Source organism: Fundulus heteroclitus, chromosome 7 (genome assembly GCF_011125445.2).
Source record: "Fundulus heteroclitus isolate FHET01 chromosome 7, MU-UCD_Fhet_4.1, whole genome shotgun sequence".
In the NCBI taxonomy this organism is placed as follows: Eukaryota; Metazoa; Chordata; class Actinopteri; order Cyprinodontiformes; family Fundulidae; genus Fundulus; species Fundulus heteroclitus.
Genome location: NC_046367.1, coordinates 2843242 through 2866756, shown reverse-complemented (window position 1 = coordinate 2866756; position 23515 = coordinate 2843242). Strand labels below are relative to the sequence as shown.

General features: G+C 38.3%; 1 protein-coding gene across 1 annotated transcript in view; it reads right to left on the bottom strand.

The window, feature by feature from the left end:
- Positions 1–23515, bottom strand: part of nmi (N-myc (and STAT) interactor) — a 64743-nt gene that overhangs the window by 4110 nt on the left and 37118 nt on the right. Inside the window, exons 7-8 of the mRNA XM_036138753.1 lie at positions 17907–18093; positions 2228–2331 (exon numbers count right to left, since the gene is read on the bottom strand). Coding sequence (XP_035994646.1) covers positions 2228–2331; positions 17907–18093 — 291 coding nt within the window. The remainder of the gene's footprint in view (positions 1–2227; positions 2332–17906; positions 18094–23515) is intronic.

Below are 23515 nucleotides of genomic sequence, written 5' to 3'. Positions count from 1 at the left end.
TAGACAACTCCTTGAAATAGCTGCAGTCTTTCAGGCAGAAGACTTGGGCAAGACTTTGTAAAACCAGCATCCAACAAATGATCTATACTTTTTGATAACTTGCTATATAACACATGTGGGCTGAAAATCATACCAAAAAGGCAAGGCAAGGCAAATTTATTTATATAGCACAATTCAGTACAGAGACAATGCAAAGTGCTTTACATGTGTAATGTTTGTGGCACTGGAGCTGATCTAATTACCATTTAGCACACCTGCTCCATTCCTCTCCCTCTGCAATTAGTCCTCACTGGTTCCACCTGTTTGACGTCCATATATACCCAGTCCAGATCAGTCTCCAGTGCCAGAACGTCTCGTATTATCCCTACTTGGTAAGAGCATTCCAGCCTCTGTTATTTTGTTTATCCTGCCTGTCTGCCAGTCTGTGCCCGTACTGTTTTTTGCCCTCTTGTTTTTGAGTTTGTCTTGTCCCCACTTGCTCCTGTTTGCTTGCCTGAAGTCCGCCTTTTTGCCTCCTGGGTTTAGTTAATAAAACCCCTTTAAGCATCAGCTCTGTGTCTGGCTCACATTGGGTTCAACCATAGCAAATTACAACATTAAAATATAGGAAAATATAACAGATTAAAAGCAAGTAGGAATAAAATGTAGAAACAAAAAAGAACATTAAAAACAGTAAAACAGTTTAACTAGAACAGTCAAAGGCAATTGTAAACAAATGTGTTTTTAATCTTGATTTAAAAGAACTCAGGCTTTCCGCACTTTTACAGTTTTCTGGAAGTTTGTTTCAGATAAGCGGAGCATAGGAACTAAATGCTGCTTCTCCTTGTTTAGTTTTGGTTCTAGGTATGCAGAGCAGGCTGGAGCCAGAAGACCTTAGTGGTCTGGAAGGTTGATACACTAATAACAAGTCTGTGATGTATTTAGGTGCTAAGCCATTCAGGTATTTATAGACTAACAGATGTATTTTCAAGTCTATTCTCTGAGATACAGGGAGCCAGTGTAAGGACTTTAGACTTTAGAACTGGGGTGATGTGCTCTACTTTCTTGGTCTTAGTGAGGGCATTTTTGATCAGAGACATGGAAGACTTTAGTCTGACTTGTGATTTGCAAGACAATGATTTGGGCCCAGCTGTGGCAGTGTATTGTCATATTAGGATTTTTGTTATTTACTCTATATTTCAGCTTTTTTGCTAACTTTGTATGGCATTTTTTTTATTTTGTCCTGCTACTTTATTCGTTTTCACTCAACTAACTTTGTTTCCAGTTAACTTCCAATCAGCACACCTTCTACTCATCCAGTAATCTTAACGATTATTTACAGTATTTTCCCATTATTCTTCCATCTCTTTTGTCAGATCCTTTCAATAACCTATTAGTTATCTTTTCATTTCCTGTTGTTTTTTTTGCTTGGAATTATATTTGTCTTTTTATTTGCTTCACTTTCTGTCTTGTGCTTGAATTTTGAGTCTTAACATCACAGAAAAACTTGTAGGTTTTATAGCAAACATATGGGACCAAACCAAGTTTTCACAAAATATCTAGCCATGCGTTTACTGGAAAACAGCAGTTAATGTGAAGCTGTACCATATGAGCTTACTGTTGTCTGAAGGGAATCTGTGAGAAACAAATGGCATAACCCAGATAGGACTGTGACATCATTCACACTGTTTTATGTGTTGATATTATTACTGAGCACAGTTCATTTAAAAAAACTGTAAGAAAATAAATATATACACAAACAGAGAAAACCAATCTAACAGGGTGGACTTCAGTCACCAACAAACAGAATATTAGTTTGAGAGGCATTAAATCTGACAAAAAAGCTAAGACCATTTCTGTTAGAAAGCAGGACCTTTGTCATGCATCCCTTTACACCAAGGCTGTGGAACCGTCCACCTCTACAGCTACATTTAGCTACTCTGTGGACTCTTAAAATTGTAGTTAAAACTTTCTTGTTTAAACAGGCTTTTTACTGTATAACTATTTTCATTGTGTCTTATTTAGTTATTTTAAATTAATTTTATTGCCACTTAATTTTAATAGTTATTTTATTGGTTTTCTATAGAGTGCTTTGTGATTATTTTGTCTGTAAAAGGCCCTTAATAAATAAACTTTATTAACTTTCCACATAAAGAAAAAAAACCCTTTTAAGGAATGAATGCCAAACAAGAATATTTATATCAAGCAATCAAATAGAACCTTTTAATGAGAGTATTTGATGTCTTACCTGAAACCTTTCCAATTTGTACTCATATGCTGGTCTGACCATGACGTTTACTTCAGATTCCAGATTTAGTTTGTAACCTCCTTTCATGGCCAACCTCCAGGCAACTACACACACACACACAAGACATTTTCAGAAAAATATTTTTTTCATTCTTCAGATTGATGCAATTATAAAATACTTATAGCTATGGTCTCAATCTCAAACTGCTAGAAATTTGAATGTTGGAATAAAATAAAGCTAAACTCCTGCAGACTTCTGAACTTGCAACATTTATAAGGTATTGTACAGAAATTGTCTATAAGAAACAAATGATCAAAAACAGAAAAAGCCTGAAAGAAAACATTCAACAGGAAGAGAGTGTTGAAAAGTCTTTTACCAGTACATGTAAAAGAAATTTCACTTATTTCTAAAAGTGGAATTGATCTGTTTTGTACCGTATTTGTCAGACCATAAGGCGTACTGGATTATAACTGGCTCTAAATATTCTTCCCAAGTGTGTAATATCATTCCGCCCCTTCATGCGAACAGCTCTCTCCTGAGAGAGAGCTATCCGTCTCTGCCAGGAAGACAGAGTAGATGGACTACACTGCCCTGTTTCTAACATATAGCCAAAATAACATATAGCCTGAGAAGTGGGGGCCTTTACATGAATGTACTTCTAGTTTTGACATTATGGGCATGCAGTCTTGTAGACAGCTCAGGGGTCCGATCAGGTAGTGACACAGTGTACTGTAATGCTCCAAATATCCATTGATCGGAGCAACTTCGCTGGTTGCCAAAGTCATACTTACACATTTTAACAGATTTTTGAGCGTATTATACCACATAAAATTGGTTAGTAAGAACAACTTTAATCATATACAAGGTGCACCGGATTATAAGGCGCACCATCAATTTTTGAGAAAATTTAAGGATTTTAAGTGCGCCTTTTAGTCCAAAAAATACGGTAGATTCATTACCCATAGCGTGGACGTGTCATGGTTTAGTTTTGACTTGGCTTTTGTTTACTAGTAGTTTTCAGTTTTTCCTCTTTGTTTGGGTTCTAGTTATGATTTGACTTTATTGTTAGCTTTTAGTTTCCTCCTCCCCTTCTCACTCAGCCATCACTTCACTCCCCTTGCAGTCAGTCACACCTGTTGGTAATTAGTCAATCAATCAGTCAAACTCATTTCACCTGCCAGCTTCCTTATTTAAACCTCCCTTTGTTTCACTCCAGTGCCGGTCTGTCATCATTCTACACCTACTCCTCGCCTATATACATATATATATATATACATACATATATATATATATATATATATATATATATATATATATATATATATATACACATACATATATATATATATATATATATATATATATACACATACATATATATATACATACATATATATATATACATACATATATATATATATATATACATACATAATATATATATATATATATATACATACATATATATATATATATATATATATATATATATATATATATATACATATATATATATATTACATATATATATATATTATATATACATACTACATACATATATATATATATATATATAATACATACTATATATATACTATTATATATACATAGCATATATATATATACATATATACATATATATATACTAATTATACATATATATATAGATATATATATACAATACAACATAATAAATATATAGAGACAGATATAAGATACTACACAGATAAATCTTATATATAAATATCATATATATCATTAGACATATATATCTTACAATATCTACATATATATCATACATATATATAATAATATAATACAACATACAGAGAATAAAGATAATACATCTTTACATATATAGATATAGATACAGACATAATCTATAATACATACAGATATAAACAGATACATAAGAGATATATAAGACAGAATAGACATATATATACATAGAAGAGAGACAGACAGATATAGAGACAGAGATATAGAGATAGACAGACAGAGAGAGACAGAGAGAGAGAGAGAGATATACAGACAGATAGAGACAGACAGAGAGAGAGAGAATACAGAGAGAGAGAGGATACATACAGAGAGAGACAGAGACAGAGACATATATATACAGAGACAGAGAGAGAGATACATAGATAGAGAGGATATAGATAGAGATATATATAGAGACAGAGACATAGGACATATACAGATAGAGAGAGATATAGATATAGAGAGAGATAGAGAGACACACTAGAGATATATAGAGAGACACAGAGAGAGACACATATATAGAGAGACACAGATATAGAGAGACACAGAGAGAGAGATACACATAGAGACATAGACACAGAGAGATAGATACACATATAGAGAGAGAGACACATATACACAGAGACAGAGACACATAGATAGAGAGACACATAGACACATAGACATAGAGATAGAGAGAAGAGACAGAGAGAGAGAGATATAAAAGAGAGAGAAGAAGAATAGATAAAGAGAGCTCATACGATAGAGAAGAGGACACATAGAGATAGAGAAGGGAGACATATAATAAGATATATAGAATATTAAGTATATATATACATAATATATAATATAGATACTAGATAGATATCTAGATCTTCTATAGGAGAGATTATCTAGATTCTAGAGCTAGCTATATATCTCTATAGATATATAGTCTATATTCTATAGATATATATATATCGTATTATATATATATACACACACACACACACTCTATATATATATATATACACATATATATACACATATACATATATACACACTATAGATAGACTTAGATTTTGGAAAGATGCCTACCCTCACCACAGTGGACTTTGACACGCTTCTACAGAAGATAGCTGTAATGGAACAGAAGATCTGCCGACTCGAACTGAATTATGATGTAAACAGCGCCTATGGAAATTAAACAACCCTGCCTGTGACTCCGAACGGTGACCACCAGCCCAGCAACTCATTGAACAAACAGCTCCCTGAGGAAAATGAGAATCCCTGGACCCCCCTGGGTGCAAGACCAAAGGATCAACGAACCCCCCCCCACCTAGACAACAGAGAACTGTCCCAGGACAAGTGAAACAACAGCGGGCTGTTCCCACAACAAATGATAGGAGTAAGCCTACTGGAAATGTTGGAATTCCATTACGAAACAGATTTGCTTCGCTCCAAAATGTGACCCAGGAGAATCATGACAACATTCAGAGGTATGTCAACACTAAGCTACCAGAGAAAGAACCCAGATCCTCCTCCTCTACGTTTCACAGAACATTCTGGTGCTGAGGACTTCCAGATTACTTCGCTATGATACAGATCAGGCCCTGGCCGCACGTTTATCAGACATGACAGTTTCCAGCATCAGCTTGGGTTTTTTGCCAGAGATTATGGAATATCTGTGAAAAACAAAAGGATAAACAGGAACAAATACTTAAAAGTCATAAACTGTCAGATGCAACCTGTCACAGAGACATCATCAACCACTAAGTCATATAAACTCGGTTTATTAAACATTAGATCTCTGTCAGGAAACTCTCTTAATTAATGACTTCATTATTGACAATAATCTTGATGTTATGTTTTTAACAGAAACATGGTTACATGAACTTAATGAAGCAGCTATATTGATGGAATCGACTCCTCCAAACTACAATTTTCTTTGTGAAAGCAGACAGCAAAGGAAAGGTGGAGAAGTGGCAACATTGTTTAATGATTCACTAAAGTGTAAAAAGGTGTTCTTGGGAAAATTCGACTCTTTCGAACATTTGGTAAAGAGCCCAGTACGAACTATGTTTCTGAATGTTTACAGGCCTCCTAAGTCCACATCAAACTTTTTAAATGATTTTAGTGACCTCCTATCTGTGATGTGTTGATTATGACTGTTTAATTATTGTGGGAGACTTCAACTTTCACGTTGACAATCCTGAAGACAGAAGTGCAAAAGAACTGTGTGACACACTTAGAAACTTTGGTTTAACTCAGAATGTTAAACAGCCAACGCACAAGCAGGGACATATTTTAGACTTTATCATCACTAAAGGTCTAAAGATTTCTAAAGTCAATGTAACTGATGTTGCCCTATCTGATCACTTTTCTGTTACCTTTGAAAGCATAATTTCCAGTGACTCATTTAGCCAAAGGGACATCATAAGAATACACACCTTTAAGGACAATGCCACAGAAACTTTTGTTCAAGCTTACTCTGCTACTTCAACCTTGGGCTGCAACTCAGTAGATGAGCTAGTAGATAACTTTCATTATAAAGTCTCTTTAGACATCATTGACTGCATTGCTCCAGTTAAGGTGAAGGTTGTTTCTGGGAAGAAAAAAATCTTCTTGGAGAAATGCTCCAGCAGTTAGAGGTGAAAAAAGGGAGTGTCGAAAAGCTGATCACAGATGGAGAAAGAACAGACTTCAGGTCCACTGTGACATCTGTTAAAAACACTTTACAGATATACAGGGGTTGGACAATGAAACTGAAACACCTGGTTTTAGACCACAATAATTTATTAGTATGGTATAGGGCCTCCTTTTGCGGCCAATACAGCGTCAATTCGTCTTGGGAATGACATATACAAGTGCTGCACAGTGGTCAGAGGGATTTTAAGCCATTCTTCTTGCAGGATAGTGGCCAGGTCAAGACATGATGCTGGTGGAGGAAAATGTTTCCTGACTCACTCCTCCAAAACACCCCAAAGTGGCTCAAGAATATTTAGATCTGGTGACTGTGCAGGCCATGGGAGATGTTCAACTTCACTTTCATGTTCATCAAACCAATCTTTCACCAGTCTTGCTGTGTGTATTGGTGCACTGTCATCCTGATACACGGCACCTCCCTCACGATACAATGTTTGAACCATTGGATGCACATGGTCCTCCAGAATGGTTCGGTAGTCCTTGGCAGTGACGCGCCCATCTAGCACAAGTATGGGGAATACCATGATATGGCAGCCCAAACCATCACTGATCCACCCCCATGCTTTACTCTGGGCATGCAACAGTCTGGGTGGTACGCTTCTTTGGGGCTTCTCCGCACCGCAACTCTCCCGGAAGTGGGGAAAACAGTAAAGGTGGACTCAGAGAACAATACATGTTTCAAATTGTCCACAGCCCAAGATTTGCGCTCCTTGCACCATTGAAACCGACGTTCGGCATTGACACGAGTGACCAAAGGTTTGGCTATAGCAGCCCGGCCGTTGATATTGACCCCGTGGAGCACTCAACGGACAGTTTTGGAGGACACAGGAGAGTTGAGGTGCACATTTAATTCTGCCGTGATTTGGGGAGTCGTGGTTTTACGTTTTTTGGATACAATCCGGGTTAGCACCCGGACATCCCTTTCAGACAGCTTCCTCTTGCGTCCACAGTTAATCCTGTTGGATGTGGTTTGTCCTTCTTAGTGGTATGCTGACATTACCCTGGATACCGTGGCTCTTGATACATCACAAAGACTTGCTGTCTTGGTCACAGATGCGCCAGCAAGACGTGCACCAACAATTTGTCCTCTTTTGAACTCTGGTATGTCACCCATAATGTTGTGTGCATTGTAATATTTTGAGCAAAACTGTGCTCTTACCCTGCTAATTGGACCTTCACACTCTGCTCTTATTGGTTCAATGTGCAATTAATGAAGATTGGCCACCAGGCTGGTCCAATTTATCCATGAAACCTCCCACACTAAAATGAAAGGTGTTTCAGTTTCATTGTCCAACCCCTGTAACTTACAACTGAAAAATGCAAGAGAATCTTTCTTTTCTGAGATCATTAAGAAAAACATTAATAATACTTGTCTTATTTGCCACAGTCGACAGGTTACCAAATCCTCCTGTGTCCGTGACTTCTGAACTCCACTCCACCAGGGCCTGCAATGAATTTGCTAACTTCTTTACTGAGAAAATCCTAAAAATTAGAAGATCAGCTTGTACTTCCATATCAACACCAGATCCAAAGCTGTATCCAGCAGGAACCTATCCTGACAAAATATCCCAATTCAGCCAAATAAACCACAAAAGCTTAGAGCAGATCATTCAGCAGCTAAGTTCCTCCTCCTGCTGCCTTGATGTTCTCCCCACAGCTTTCTTTAAGAAAGTTTTGCTTGTCATAGTGTCTGATCTGACTCGGATAATAAACACGTCCCTTCTGTCAGGTGTTTTCCCCCAGTCCCTAAAATAGCAATTATCAAACCACTGCTGAAAAATAACAATTTAGAAAAACTACTACTCCAGAACTACAGGCCCATCTCAAACCTCCCAGTAAGATTATTGAAAAAGCTGTGTTTCAACAATTATACACCTTCTTAACAACGACCAGCCGCTTTGACGTTTTGCAGTCTGGCTTCCGTGCTCACCACAGTACAGAGATCGCCCTTATCAAGGTTTTTAATGACATCCATATAAAAACTAGTCCATGCATTCATCTCTAGTCGAATTGATTACTGCAACGGTGTTTTCACAGGCCTGCCTAAAAAGTGGATCAGACAGCTGCAGCTGATCCAGAACGCTGCTGCCCGCGTCCTCACTAAGACCAATAAAGTAGAGCACATCACCCCAGTTCTAAAGTCCTTACACTGGCTCCCTATATCTCAGAGAATAGACTTTAAAATACTTCTGTTAGTCTATAAATCCCTGAATGGCCTAGCACCTAAATACATCACAGACTTGTTATCAGTGTATCAACCCTCCAGACCACTAAGGTCTTCTGGCTCCAGCCTGCTCTGCATACCTAGAACCAAAACTAAACAAGGAGAAGCAGTATTTAGTTGTATCACAAAGAGTTGTATCCTTGTGGGGCTGAAGCGTAAAACCGCATGTGGACAAAACATTCGGGGGTCGTAGCCAGCGCACGCCATCTCTTTTTTTAAACCAAACAGGAACTTAACACATTGAATATATATCTTTCGGCGTTGCCATAGAAGTTTCGAAAAATATGAAAAACACAGATCTGTGTAAGATAATGAAAAAAAAACAGGCCTGCATGTGTTTGTCTGAATGTCATCGTTTCTATGTAACTGTATGTATGTATGTATCGTATGTAACAAAATGTTCGTCAGTGTGAATTAATTCAGTTAAAATGATAAATATCATAGTTTCAAAAATGTTCATTTGTTTATGGAGACTGCAGCTCACTAATTCAAATGAAATTTTTAAGCATGATATAGGTTAACTAAAAGCTAAAGAAAGGAAAAGAGAGACTCTAATAACAAAGTTTGTGTTTTATCCCACGTTAAATATCCGGTCCAAATTAAATTGCTACACGGAGAGATCAACATGGCTTTAACGAAAATATTTCAGCTTTGTTAGAAATATTTTGTTGGAAAATTGGAACTGGTAATAAGCTTTACATAAAGCTTGGTGAGTTTACTGTTTTACAAAATTAGGCACAGATCACTTGTTCTTTAGCCCTAAAGTAATATAAAATTACTGAGATCTTATTGCTTGTAACAATAATGATTCACCACAAACCAGTCCATTTGAAAGAAGTTTAGATATACATGATCTTTGATTTTAAATAGATGTAAAAAATGTGCTTTGAACAAAACTGTATGGAACTAAATATGAAATGCTTTTCTAAGGGTTTTTCTATTCATTTAGTTTATATCTTTTTTACTTAGAATTTGAATCAGCTAAAAAGGAATTTTGAGAAGTGTCAGAATATCAGAAGGCCACATTAAACGCATCATCAGTTACAAAATAATTTTATGTTATCCAGTTACGTTGAGCTGAGTCGAACCTCAGAGGGACAGTATAACCTGAGAAGGACGAAAGATATAATAAACAAATCTGACCATGTTGTAAACATCTGAATGTTTATGGCAAGGCTGGGTTCAGTATGTACTGACCTGGGGGCATGAAAACTATGTCAGAGGGAAAAAAAGCCAGCTTCTGAAGGGTTACATTCTAATTCTAATCTTGGTTTGTTTTGGGCAGTCTTCTCAATGTGCTTACGGTGAAACTCTTATCATTTATAGATAAACACTAGAAGCTCAGAAAACTAAAAGAGAAAATCATTGCTTTAAGGTTTCACTCTTGACCAATTGAGATTTGGGAAGTTATGTATAAATAAAAGGTATTACTAACAATAAATACACATGGTCAAAGGACCAGAAGGATATCAAAAAGTTTGTAATAAGTCAAAAACCTATGTCATATTGGAAAATACATAATTGTGCTCCTTGGAAGACATTTTGCTTTTTTTTTTCTCTCGGTTATTTCTTTGTTTCATTTCTTTTGGAGGTGTTTTGAACAGAGTTTCAAGGGAAAGGAAAGAACCTTCCCAGGATCAGCCAAAAGCATCACATTAAATTGGCACTAAGAGGACCAGGGTTTTGAGTGCTACTAACACTTATTTTCTCTGAGATATTGCTTTCTGATTAAAGGACACACCACCTTTCTGCCACTGGAAGACTCTGAGAAGACAGTGCTAGCAGTACGGTAAGGAGTCATAATCAGATTTGGACACTAAATTATGCTAAGTTTTAACCAATTTATGCCAGGAGATCTTTCAGCGGAGAAAGGTGGTGTCTTGAAATTTTTTGTTGCTTTCCGCCATTAATAGTTCTATCTTTCTGCTCTTTTCTTTTTCAAAGAAACCTGGTCAATATGATAGGAATGTGCTAACAAAGAGATTTAGTCTCTTTTTAGATATTCTCAGATGCGAGAGAATACCAAAACGGTGCCGCAGTGACATGGGGGCTGATCCTGGGGACAAGTAGAAAAGGTGATGTCATTGACTTCAGCCTGATCCAGTTTTGAGTTTTATTTTGTCAAAGTTTTATTTATTTATTTTCTCTTTTTTTGTTAAAAAAATAATTATTATTATTTCTTTTAGTTGTATTTCTTCTTTTTTTCCTTTTATTTATTTTATGTTTGTCATTTTAGAGGGAACACTGTGGTTAAAATGTGACTGTGACTGTGACTTCTTTGCTGTAATTTTTTTTCAACCATGAAGCGTTTCTTTGGCAAAAAATGCTGGCAGAATTAATTCTGTTTGCAGGCAGGGAAACTGGAGGATGGGCTCTTGAAGGGAAGGAGAATGTTGTGCTGCTGAACTCAGACATTGGACTGAAAATGGACAATGGCAAGGACTATGACAGGCGTCGGACAACCTTCGACAAAAAAACACAAATAAGTTTGGCAGACACGCCTTCTGCATTTCACTTCAGATTTTTTGTACACAATTAAAACAAAACACACATTACGAAACACATTAAGATTAAGTAAAGGTGAAAACTTTTAAAGAAGAAACTTGATGGAATCATAGAGCAACCTAAGAAATTAAGTGGGTATTATATCAACAGTTGAATAAATAAATGAATTAATTAGTTTTCACTATATAAGCAGAGTAACCTAAACCTTTAAACTACCTGCTGATGCGAAGGAAATTGCGAACACCGCATTTACAGAACATCTTAAAGTAATGGATAAGGCTGCAAAATTAGCATAATGACACATTCTACTAACTAACATGGGTAAATTTGGGATTAAAGCATCAGTGTACAATTGTTACAATATTTATGGAGATTTGATATCTCTCAACTAGAACACAAATAACTCAATAGTTCTTTTTAACCAGATGTTAAAACATCTTGAGGGAAAAAACACATAATACTGAGTTTAGCTAAATGTTAATCTAGAGGGCTTTTAGATCAGGATAATTTAATGGTTATCCTCTTACATACAGAAAAGTAGTGAGATTAATTTAATTAGATTAAATTATAGGGACATTTTGGATCTGGACAGGATGGCTGAGGGGCTGTGATGATAAAAGGGTATCAGCTTGAAGGTGAATGAAGGTTTTCTCTGAGGAACATCAAAGCAGCAAACACACCCCACATTGGAACTCCTGTTGTGCAAAGAACATCTTGAACGGGACATAAGGTGAGGTCCTTACAATGAGAGACGTTCCACCCAGGGGGGGAGGTGGAGACCCCTGGGGCACTGCACCCGGGGACAAGCTGCTGTGGTTTGGAGCTGTTGTAAACTTATCACAGCTGGTGGAACCAGATGGGACCCACAGAGACAACGAGGTGGTCCCACAGGTTACCTGACACCTAACACTGACTGTAAAGGGTTCTGGGTTTTCAGGGTTGCTGAAAACAGAAAGCTTCAGAGAACCTTTAACCTTTCCTGACCAGGCACCCAAAACACATAGATCAGATTACCGAGGCATAGACAAATAGGAACGCAGAGACGTGTTCATCCAAGAACTTCTTAATCAAAGTCCTTAATCCTCAGTTAATAAAATGGCAAATAATCACATGTATGGTTTACTTTATTTTAGGATTAAATTGGGAACCAATTCTGATTTGCTTACGTAGCTTTGGTTGTTTAACAATGTTAGAATGTTTTCAAAAGAGCTCCTATTCTCTACCTCTCCTGCTCGCTGCTTTGTTGTGAAGAACCTTGGCATCCTTGAACAGCTACCAGCATGGTATAAATATTTTGTCTTCGCTGTGCAGATTTGCACTTCGTTTCTTAAGCTACAGCACCTCCCTTTCTTTAAAAAAAGAAATAAAAAAGAGAGAGGGGAAATGTTTGATCCAAGGCAAGCTGAAGTTGGAAAAAGCTTCCACATGGAAAGGTTTATTTTTTCTCAGCTGGGTTTTCAAAATAAAACAGGAAAATGACATGAAACGAATATCTTGATGAAATTATGTTGCAGAGAACCTTCAACTGTCAGACACTAAAAGGTAAGACACACATTGAATGCATTCTGTTAAGAATTACTGGAAAACTACTGCAAATACATTTGAACTTAAAGATTACTCTTTTAGTTAATACAATTAATACAATTAAAATACAATAATTACAGAACTCTGGGAGCTAAATAACTGTGCAGAGAAATAACTGGAATGTGAAAGTGCTTGGAGGATGTTTTTAGTAAATGACACATGAATGGGGGTTTGATAAGAACACTAATTACACCTTGTTTCTGTTCCCCAATAGACACACGGGCTTGTGTCTACCGACCATCTTCACAAAGTGTTTTATTAGGGAGAAATGCAAATTAAAATGCTCATTGCCCAATCCAGAACTGAATATTCATTACCATCCGGCTCAATCGTCCAGCCTGCAAGGGGGAAACAAGAAGAGGACTGGGGATGCAGAAGCCAGAGAACTCTGATTTCCTATTCTTCGACGGGAGGAGTTGCCTGAAGAACCCTAAGCGCGATTAGATTATTTTCTGCCTTGTGCCCTGAATGGCCTAAAGGCTTTCTTAACTTTGCGTTCTTGACGTTTCGGACTCTTCTCATATTGTGTTACTGTTTGTTTAACTGCTCTGTTCCACTGACTTACATGTTTGATTTTTTTTGTGTGTTATGACATCTACACTGAAATGTTGCATCATGTTTATCAATATGGTTGTATGATAAAGAATAGAAACTGTTTGCTTCAGACACACAAAGACCTACGGTTTATGCAATTTTTGCTTTGATATAAGAAGAACCAGGATCTGATTGGTTCTAAAGATCCTTTAATATTAGCTGGTAATGGTAACACCTATTTTCAATACAGGGACTTCTTGCTCAGGATTGGCCAAGAGTGGGATTTCACCCGGGGTCACATCAGTTTTTATCATCTTTTAGAAAGGATGAGTTTTTCTGGGGATTAAAGGCCCAGCCTGCACTCTGATGCCCCACACTGGTACTCGTGGATTTGTAAGGTATGAAACTGATGGATGTTTATCCATGGGAATGGAGAACCAAGTAAGGGGTTTTACAGGGTGGGGGAAGAGTAGACGGATTCGACCTTGGTTACTAAACAGGTTTAGCTTACCTAGTCTAATGTAAGATTAAAATAATGTGCGCATAGGGACCTAAAACAGGCCTTACTTAATTAGATGAACCCTAAATTGTAGATAAAAGCTAATCCTTTGATCTTGTGTGATAAAACTCTGAAGCTTTCATGTTGAGTTGTACTAAAAGTTCCAGCACTGCCCGGTTCCAACACGGGAACCTGTTGGGTCCCACTTTACGAGTTTACAGAAATGGGTCCTTTGTGTTTTGTTCACATTTTCATGTGATGGGTCATTTGGTTTTGTGTGTGATCACACAGATCCTGCCGACAACGCCATCATCAAAAAAAATAAAAAAAAGAGGAATGTTATGGGAAATATTATTCTGAAGTCACTATGGCCTCACACCACTCGGACATAGGAGGCCTGCAGACATGATGGCTGAGTATAAGATTCACTGTTTGCTGAATGCAAGGCCAAATGCCGCAGCTACCGGGGGATACTGATTGTCTACGATAGACTGTCTTTGTTTTATCTCATGCCGAGGCCACTGTGCAGTATTAGAGAGAGCAGGGAAAGCGAGACAGGCAGAGACAGGGGAGACGCAGACTGCAGCGGGACCGTGGGGTCCGATTACTTTCCATCTATGTGATCTCTGCTCTGTTTCTCAATATAGGTGCTGGAACTTCATCACCGCCGTCTCTTCATTTAGTAAAGATGGGAACTCAGTTATTATTGTTTAGAATTCCCGTAAAAGTCTGATGGGAACGAGTTGGAGTACCGGTCGATCATCATGAACTTTGTGAACTGGTATGAGAAGAACCACCTGTGTCTAAACACCATTAAGACCAAGGAGATGGTGATTGACCTCAGGAGAAGACCCCCACCTCACTCCCCTGTAAACATCCAGGGGCAGGACATATAGATTGTGGAGAGTTTCAAATACCTGGGAGTTCACGTCAATAATAAACTGGACTGAACTCATAACACCAACGCCCTGTACAAGAAGGGCCAGAGCCGCCTCCACCTCTTCAGGAGGCTGAGGTCCTTTGGAGTGAGCAGGCCCCTGTTTAAAACCTTCTATGACTCTGTGGTAGCCTCAGCCCTCCTCTACACTGTCGTCTGCTGGGCTCCTCTACAGTCTGCACCAGACTGTAGAGGAGCTGAGCAGCTCCTTTAGTGACAGACTTAGACATCCTGTCTGTAAAAAGGAGCGCTACCGCAAGTCATTTATCCCTTTACAATACCACTACACTATAACCTGGTGTAATAACACTGCAATAACTGTGCAATAACTATTTGATACCCTGTGCAATAATCATGTACTATAAGAGCCTTCACCTATCTCAGTTATCTCACTTATTTAATTTACTTATTTATCAAACCAGAAACCGCACTGTTTTTACCTGCCACCACTTAAATCTATATAAGTCACCTTAAATCTCTTCTTCTTTATTTTATTTTTTCCTATACACTGTATATATCTGGATGCACTGTATATACTTCATGCACCTTTTCCTCCTTTGTGCACCTTCTGTTGCTTATAAGAGCTGATGTCACAAGAAAATCTCTCCATTGTGATATCAATAATGTTCTATCATCATGTGTGCATCAGTATTGGCATAAGTCTCTCCAGGTCGCCCCCGCATAGTCTTAGATGGTATATTATCAGTAGTTCAAGAAGGGCAGTGTTCTGAGTTCAGTGGTGTCATGAGCTGGTCTGGGCAGGTGTAGAGCGTTTTGTTTGCATAACATTCAGGACAATATGAGATAAGCCAGTCTCCAAGGCCAGCCATTCGGGCACCGGATTTGATAACAAGGAGATTGTTTTTGTGTCAGGCTGATTGTGGAATTTGTGTCAGCCCTCAATTCTCAGCTAGTCCGTCGTCATGGCATGTCCCAATCAGCCGAATTTGTTGGATTTTCTGCCATAAATCGAGCTAGAACTTCCCGAGGTCTTTCCATATCACCATTCAGTTCAAACTACAGCTGGCATGCGATGCTGTGCAAGTATCACATCCAGCTTGTGGTGTTGTTCAAAGCATATGAGTCTGGGTGATCACAGCTTGGTTTAACCCCACACACATCCCCGGCAGCCTCACTAATGCCAAAACTGCTGGCATTAGTGTTTAGTTTGCACATATACCAGGTCACCACCAGCTCCAATAAGCAGAAATCCTGTTCTCATAAATCCAATTATGTACGCAACTTCCATGTCCTTGATGGACAAAATAGACAGACACATTATCTGTCAAACTCCCCAGGAATCCATGATGCATCCAGCTGCATGTGTCCCTGCAGGACCGCTTAGCTCCCCCGCGCCTGGTCTTCTCATTTAGAAAATTTGATCAATTGCCTTGAGCAATAAGCTGATCAGATTTATGGTTTTCAATTCAAATAATTTGCAGAAAAATGCTCTTACAGTTACACAGAATACAGAAAGAGAGCACAAGCAGGAGAGATCCAGGGAAGAGAGGTGTCGAAAAGCGTCCACCTTTGCTGAGAGCAGGAAGTGTACTGTGCCAAAACTTGCTGTTGTTGGAGACTCTTTTGCACATCCTGTGCACTGTACACAAACAAGTGAATTGTGCAAAATCAGATGATTGCAACATTCCTTTCAATCAGCTGATTGAGACATTTAATCTCTCTGCTGCAGTTTTATTTACAAAAAGGTGGAGCAAGAAAATGCTGCCCTGAAGAACCATAGAAGAACCATAGTTGGTAACTTGCTCACTAAATCTGAATTCTGCTCATGTTTAATTATTGTCTTTCTCCTGAGAAAATCTGGTTTGTGAGCTTACCTCCGATCCTCCTGTGATCCCAGGTCACTGCCTTTGCTTATCTCATCCGATTTCCTGAACTCTGACCCTGCTTTCTCTAGGCTCACCTGTGTTCCTTGATTGCTTTTCAGTCAAAATCTGTTGACTCACCTTGCCTGCCTGCTCTCCAACACTGTGATCCATAATCTCCATTTCCAGTAAGGATAGCCCTGCTCAAGTCTCCAGGAAATGTCTAAAGATCACCGCTCCATAACTAACCTCCAGGCATCCTGCACTACTCCTCCTGTCCTCCTCTACACCAACAATTTTCTACATCTGGTTAAAACAGCTGATTTCACAGTTATCCAGTTACAGTGACTGCTCACTGGAAGCGAGACAGTGCAAGGTAAATACTCATATGAAAGAAGTCTTACAGCTGCTGTTAAGTTTCGAGCACTGTTTGCCCTAAGCATTGTAATCTTTTTCTTTATCATCCTTTCTTGTACAACAGCATAGGTGTGTTAAGCACATGCCTCTGCATAGTGGCGCTTGGCAGAATTACACATGCTTAGTGCAAAGGAGTGCAGACACCAGTTGTCATGAACAAAATAAGTCGTGACACTGCCTTGCAGGTAAATGATAAGTGGAATCTTTTTTTCCCTATCCCAAGAATTTGAGGTTGGAAGGCCTCTCTGCCATCACCAAGATAATTAGCTTCCTCCATTTTCAAGGACAAAATAAAAACACTCTTTAGATGATTGAAGAAATTAGCGTAAGAGTGAATCTTGTTATTCAGAGCTTTACATGAAAGACACATTTAACACAATACTGTCATAGGATTTTATAAGAAATGTGATTTTGTGTCTTCTACCTGTGTATTTTTCTTATAATCCCTCATCTACCAGTCTCTATCCCAAATATTCACCCAAAAAGGCAATAAAGTAGAAACGGAAAAGCATGACAGGATCTGATCACATGGTATGCAGTCTACCCTTGTTTTGCCAGGATTTACGGATTTAAAGCCCCAGGCTATGGGGCTTTAAACCCTGGGGCCTGCAATGGAAAATGGGCTTACTATTGTTAGTATGTATCCACTTGGGGCTATCTCTGAATGCCTTCAAGGCCCTGACGCCTTTTCCATTTCCTAGATCAGAGTCTCCAGCCTCGTTCAATAGTCATACCTCCAGGTTTCAAAAATGTGATGATCCCTGTTCCTGTGTTGCCATTGTAGTTCACATTCTCCACTTCTCCTCCTCCTCGGGTTGGTCTAGAAAAACTTATTTCTAGACGGTCCTTCATTCTCTCTTCTGGCAAGGAAGGCGGGATATTGAATACTTTGAGCTCTTTTCTGGAAACATCCACCTGGACCTACACAGATAACACCAAAATTAAGGTTTAAGTAGCAATTACAATATTAACACAATGTTTATATGTATATTTAATCTAAATATTTTTCTCTTTTGTATACCCTCAGCATACATAAGTGATGGAACAAGGTTGTCTGTAGGCTTTGTGCAATTATATCACTAAAATGTCTGAGTGTCGACGAGCTGAACGCAAGTGGAGAAAGAGTAGACTACAGGTTCACTACGACATCTATAAAGAGAAGCCTTTACAAATATAACCTAAAACTGAAAAATGCAAGGGAGTCTTTCTTCTCTGAGATTATCAACAAAAACATAGTAATACATGTGCCATATTTGTCACGGTTTACAGGTTAACAAATCCTACTGTGTCTGTGGCTTCTGAACTACATTCCACCAGGGCCTGCAATTAATTTGCCAACTTCTTTACTAAGAAAATCCTAAAAATTAGAGGATCAGTCTGTACATCCATATCAAGTTCATAATCAAAGTGTCATGTTCACAGCTACCGCTGTGATTCTTTTCCTGTTGTTGGCTGCTGTAGTCATTCTCAGCATTCTGGATATTTCCAGCTAAATCTCAGATTGCACACCTGTTACTGCACTGATTACTGGCTTGGTTTCACCTGTGTGTGGCGTGTTGAGGAAAAAAAATATCTTAGTTGGGGTTCCTGAGGAATGCAGAGTTTTGACTGTCTCTCCCTGGTGCAGGGTGAGGTAAACATTACATGAGTTTTATGGCAGGTGGGAGAGTAGGCTAGAAGAGTTTCTTTGTTCGAACACATCACCCCTCCCTCCCTAACTCAGCGGAGGAGGGCAGACACTGTATTAAAAGGATGTCTTGGCAAAACTTAGATCAGACAAAAGCTGCAATACCAAGGAAATGGACGTATATATACTGGTAATGTAAACTTTTGTCTCCATTTGGAATTCCTAATTAATTAAATATGCATATTACAATGTTTTACCTCTGATCAAATGCTTTTCTCATTTATTGTGAAATCTTAAACCGGGGTAAAAATGGGCCTTCAGAGTGAAGCAGGATAGGCCAGTACTACTAATTAACAAAATTGTTCCGTGACCCGGATTTGACAGTAAGTGGAAATCCTCTTTTTGAATTTGGACACGAAAAAAGGATTTTCTCGGCAGCACCACAGGTCGACCCGAAAAAAGGTAAGGAGATCGTTATTCTCCGTTGGCGAAATGTTAGCTATTTAAGCTAAATTAAGTGGTGCGGTCAATAAAGATACTCTCTTCTCAAAATATCAAAGGCTGAACAGTACAACTAGGATGATAATGGAATTTATGTTGAACCAAGAAAAGATTGAATGGGATTTATGTGTAAGTCTACATAAAAAGTAAAATAAGATAGAAACGATAAAATAGAAATAATAGTCGAGAAACTTAGATGGTGAGACTGTAGGAAAATGAAATAAAATAAAATAAAAAATAAATAAAAAATTCACGGGCCCTCCGTAGAATCTACCCTAATTATTCATCTAAGGCAGGGGTGTCAAACATACCAGTCCAAGATACATAACATCTTTAAAAGTTAAGACTAAGAACAGTAAGACCCTGAATGGTGAACTGTTATAGAAAAAAGATATTTTAAGGGATCCCAGGAGAACAATTTGGGTTGTTCTGTAGCACCAGAACAAGGTTCTGTATGTACAACGGTTAGACCAGGATATCTTAAAATACACGGTTCTGTGGGAGGAAGCCGAAGTACCCAGAGAGAACCCCATACATGCACAAGGAGAACATGCGAACTCCATGCAGAAAGACCCAGGGTTGGACTTGAACCCAGGACTTCTTGCTGCAAGGCAACAGCGCTACCCACTGCGCCACTGTGCAGCCCTGAACTTAAAATATCTTAGATTTTTTTTTTTTTTTTTTTTAGATACAGTCAGTAAATAATGTGAACCTGTATCATAACGTAATAACCTGTAAGTAAACATGTTGTGAATGAGGATGCTTGTGTACTGGCATTTTTTTTTCAAACGTTTTTTTATGCTTTAACTTGCGGTACAATGTAAAGACAAAGCAACATTTATACAGCTAACAATGTACCTTTAGCATACAAACACAACTGGGCTAAAACAGACCCAAATAAACCCACGTATATACACCTACACAAAATACAAAAAATAAATAAAAACATAATAAATAAATAAAACAGTAATGTGCCAGGGGACATTACCGTTGATATATCACACAAACTTAATTCAAAGGAGAGGATAAAAGAAAAAATAGATATGAATAATAAACATTAGCTACATACGTGCGACTTTATCAGTCTGGAATATTAGGGAAATTAATCTTTCTAAGGACTTTTAACAGGGGGCTCCACAAACCCAGAAATCCTGCAGAGGAGCCTCTTAAAGTAAGATGGATTTTCTTAAGTTTAATAAAATACAGTGTATCTCGAAGCCAGTGGATATATGATGGAGGTTGAGACTTCCATTTCATTATAATCACTCTCCGAGCCAAAAAGGTCAGGAAAGCCAAGGCGGACTTCTGAAAAGAAGACAAGATGGGCTGTGGAGGTGCGACCCAAAACAAAGCAGTGAAGGGATCAGGCTTCGATTTTATGCCAAAAATGTTCGACAGAACAACAAAAACTTTAGACCAATAGTTGGAGAGCTGAGGACAGAGCCAAATAGCGTGGACCAAATTGGCTGGAGAATATTGGCATCTATCACAGGTGGGAAAAACGCTGGGGTAGAACTTGGCCAGACGTGATTTAGAATAATAAGTGCAATACACAAGTTTGCACTTAATTAGATTATGTCTGGCACAAATAGAGGACTCGTGCACCAATGACAAGATTAGTGTCCAAAGATCCTCTGAGATGTCCTGTCCAAGATCTTCCTCCCAAAGTGATCTAAGGGAATTCAGGGTTTGTGGGTGTAAAAGCGTAATTTGATTGTAAATAAAAGAAATGGCCCACTTCAGTTTGACAGTAGGTTTTAGAAAATCATCTAAAAAGGTGAATCCCTGGGAATGTTGGGAAAATTTGAATAAGTAGAGCGGACAAAACTGCGCACTTGCAAATATCTAAAAAATTAACATTGCGGGATATCAAACTTTTCCAAGATTTGTTGGAATGAGGCAAAAGTATTATCAATATACAAATCGTAAAAGGTTGAAATTCCTTTTCTCCGCAATGAGATGAAAATATCATCCGTGAGGGATGGCAGGAAGGTATGATTCAGAGCTATAGGGGCATAGACAGAAAGATATTGCAAACCAAAATGCCGCCTAAATTGCATCCACAGCTTTAAGGATGTGTCCACTATTTTATTAGAAGCATACAGTTTAGTTGAGGACTGTAACAGTGAATGTAGCAAGGCTGCCAAGGACACAGGTTTTACAGAGTTGGCCTCTATAATAAGCCAAGCTGGAGAGGAAGGGGTATCTGACTAGAGCCAGTTTCTAAAAAGTCTAATATTTGAAGCCCAATAGTAATATCTAAAGTTTGGCAAGGCAACCCCCTCAAGCTTTTTAGGTCTTTGTAAGAGTTGAGTGCGTATACGAGGGGCCTTCCCATTCCAGAGAAATTTGGTAATTATACTATTGAGTTTGTTGAAAAAGGAGCGTGAAAGAAAAATAGGGATGCACTGAAATAGGTAGGAAAAACGTGGAAGGATGTTCATTTTGATCGAATTAACCCGAGCAAGCAAAGAGAGGCCAAGCATTGACCAACGATCAAAATCCTCCTTAATACGCAATAATAAAGGGGAAAAGTTAGCTTTAAAAATATCCTCATATTTAGATGTAATCTGGATTCCTAAATAGGTAAAACTCTGATCTATTACCTTAAATTGTAATGTATGCAGTGGGTAACTGTCAGCTAAAGCATTAACTGGGAATAATTCACTTTTGCTGAGGTCTAATTTATAGCCTGACAGCTTCCCAAATTTGACAAGTGTGGCAAGTACAGCAGCAATAAAAGTATTCAAATTAGAAATGTACAAGAGAAGATCGTCCGCAAATAAAGAGACCTTTGTTTCAATATCATTCCTCTTAATACCTATGATACTTGCATTACATCTAAGCGCAATTGCGAGGGGTTCAATTGCCAAAGCAAATAGTAAGGGACTCAGTGGGCATCCTTGGCGTGTGGAGCGATTGAGGCGAAAATAACCAGATTGATTATTATTTGTCCTAATCGATGCATAAGGGTCAGAATAAAGTAATTTAATCCAAGACAGAAACTTTTCTCCAAAACCAAATTTCTTAATAGAGTAGAATAAATATGGCCACTCGACTCTGTCAAAAGCCTTTTCGGCATCCAAAGATACTACAACTTCTTCAGTACTGACAGAGGGTGGACTATAAATTACATTAAAGAGTCGTATTATGTTAGAAGAGGAACTCCTATTTTGTACAAAGCCAGTCTAATCCATCCTGACCACCATGGGTAGCACATTTTCTAGTCTTAATGCTAATGTTTTTGCTAGCAATTTAAAGTCAACATTAAGTAAACTTATCGGGCAATAAGAAGAACAAAATAGAGGGTCTTTATCTTTTTTTGCAACTAAAGTGATAACTGCCTGGTTAAGGGTCCGAGGTAGACACCCGGAGGTCAAAGATTCATCGTATACCTCTAAAAGTAATGGAGAAAGTTTATCCCAAAATATTCTGTAAAACTCACAAGAGTATCCGTCAGGGCCTGGGCACTTACCCCCCGGCAGGGTCTTAACTGCTTCAGTAAGTTCAGAGATGGCAATAGGTTTCTCAAGATTGTCAGCTACATCCTGATTAACGGTGGGAACCTCCAAATCGTTAAAAAAGTTTTCAAAATCGGCTATAGAAGGAGTATATTCTGAGGAGTGTAATGACCTAATGGCCAAAGGTTTACCAGCTTTATCTCCATGTTAGTAAAACTGGGCACCCGACAGAAGTAGCAGCTCAGTAGTATGTTGTGTCATGAGCACATCTAACTCAACTTGTAAAACAAGACGATTCTTGTACAGAGAGGGTGAGGGTGCTATTGCATATAAGTTGTCAATTTGGGAAATATGGCGTGTTAAAGTAGTAATTTTCTCTTTTCGTAACTTATTTTCATACTTTACATAGGAGATGATCTCCCCTCTGATGAAGGCTTTAAGTGTCTCCCAGAGAAGTGAGGCCAAAACCCCTGGTCCTCTATTAGTTTCTAAAAAAACAACAAAACTATTTGTCGTGTCACAAAAGATACAAATTTTTCATTTGAGAGCAGACGGGTGCTCAGCCTCCATGGTGGCCGCTCAACTGGATGAGAGTCAAATGTAATATTTATAGAGGCCGGGGCGTGGTCTGATAAGACAATACCATCATATTTGCACCCACTGAGAGAGGACAGCAATCTATTATCAATGAAGAAAAAATCAATACGCGTAAAAGTGTGGTGGACTGGGGAGAAAAACGAGAAAATCTTTTGGG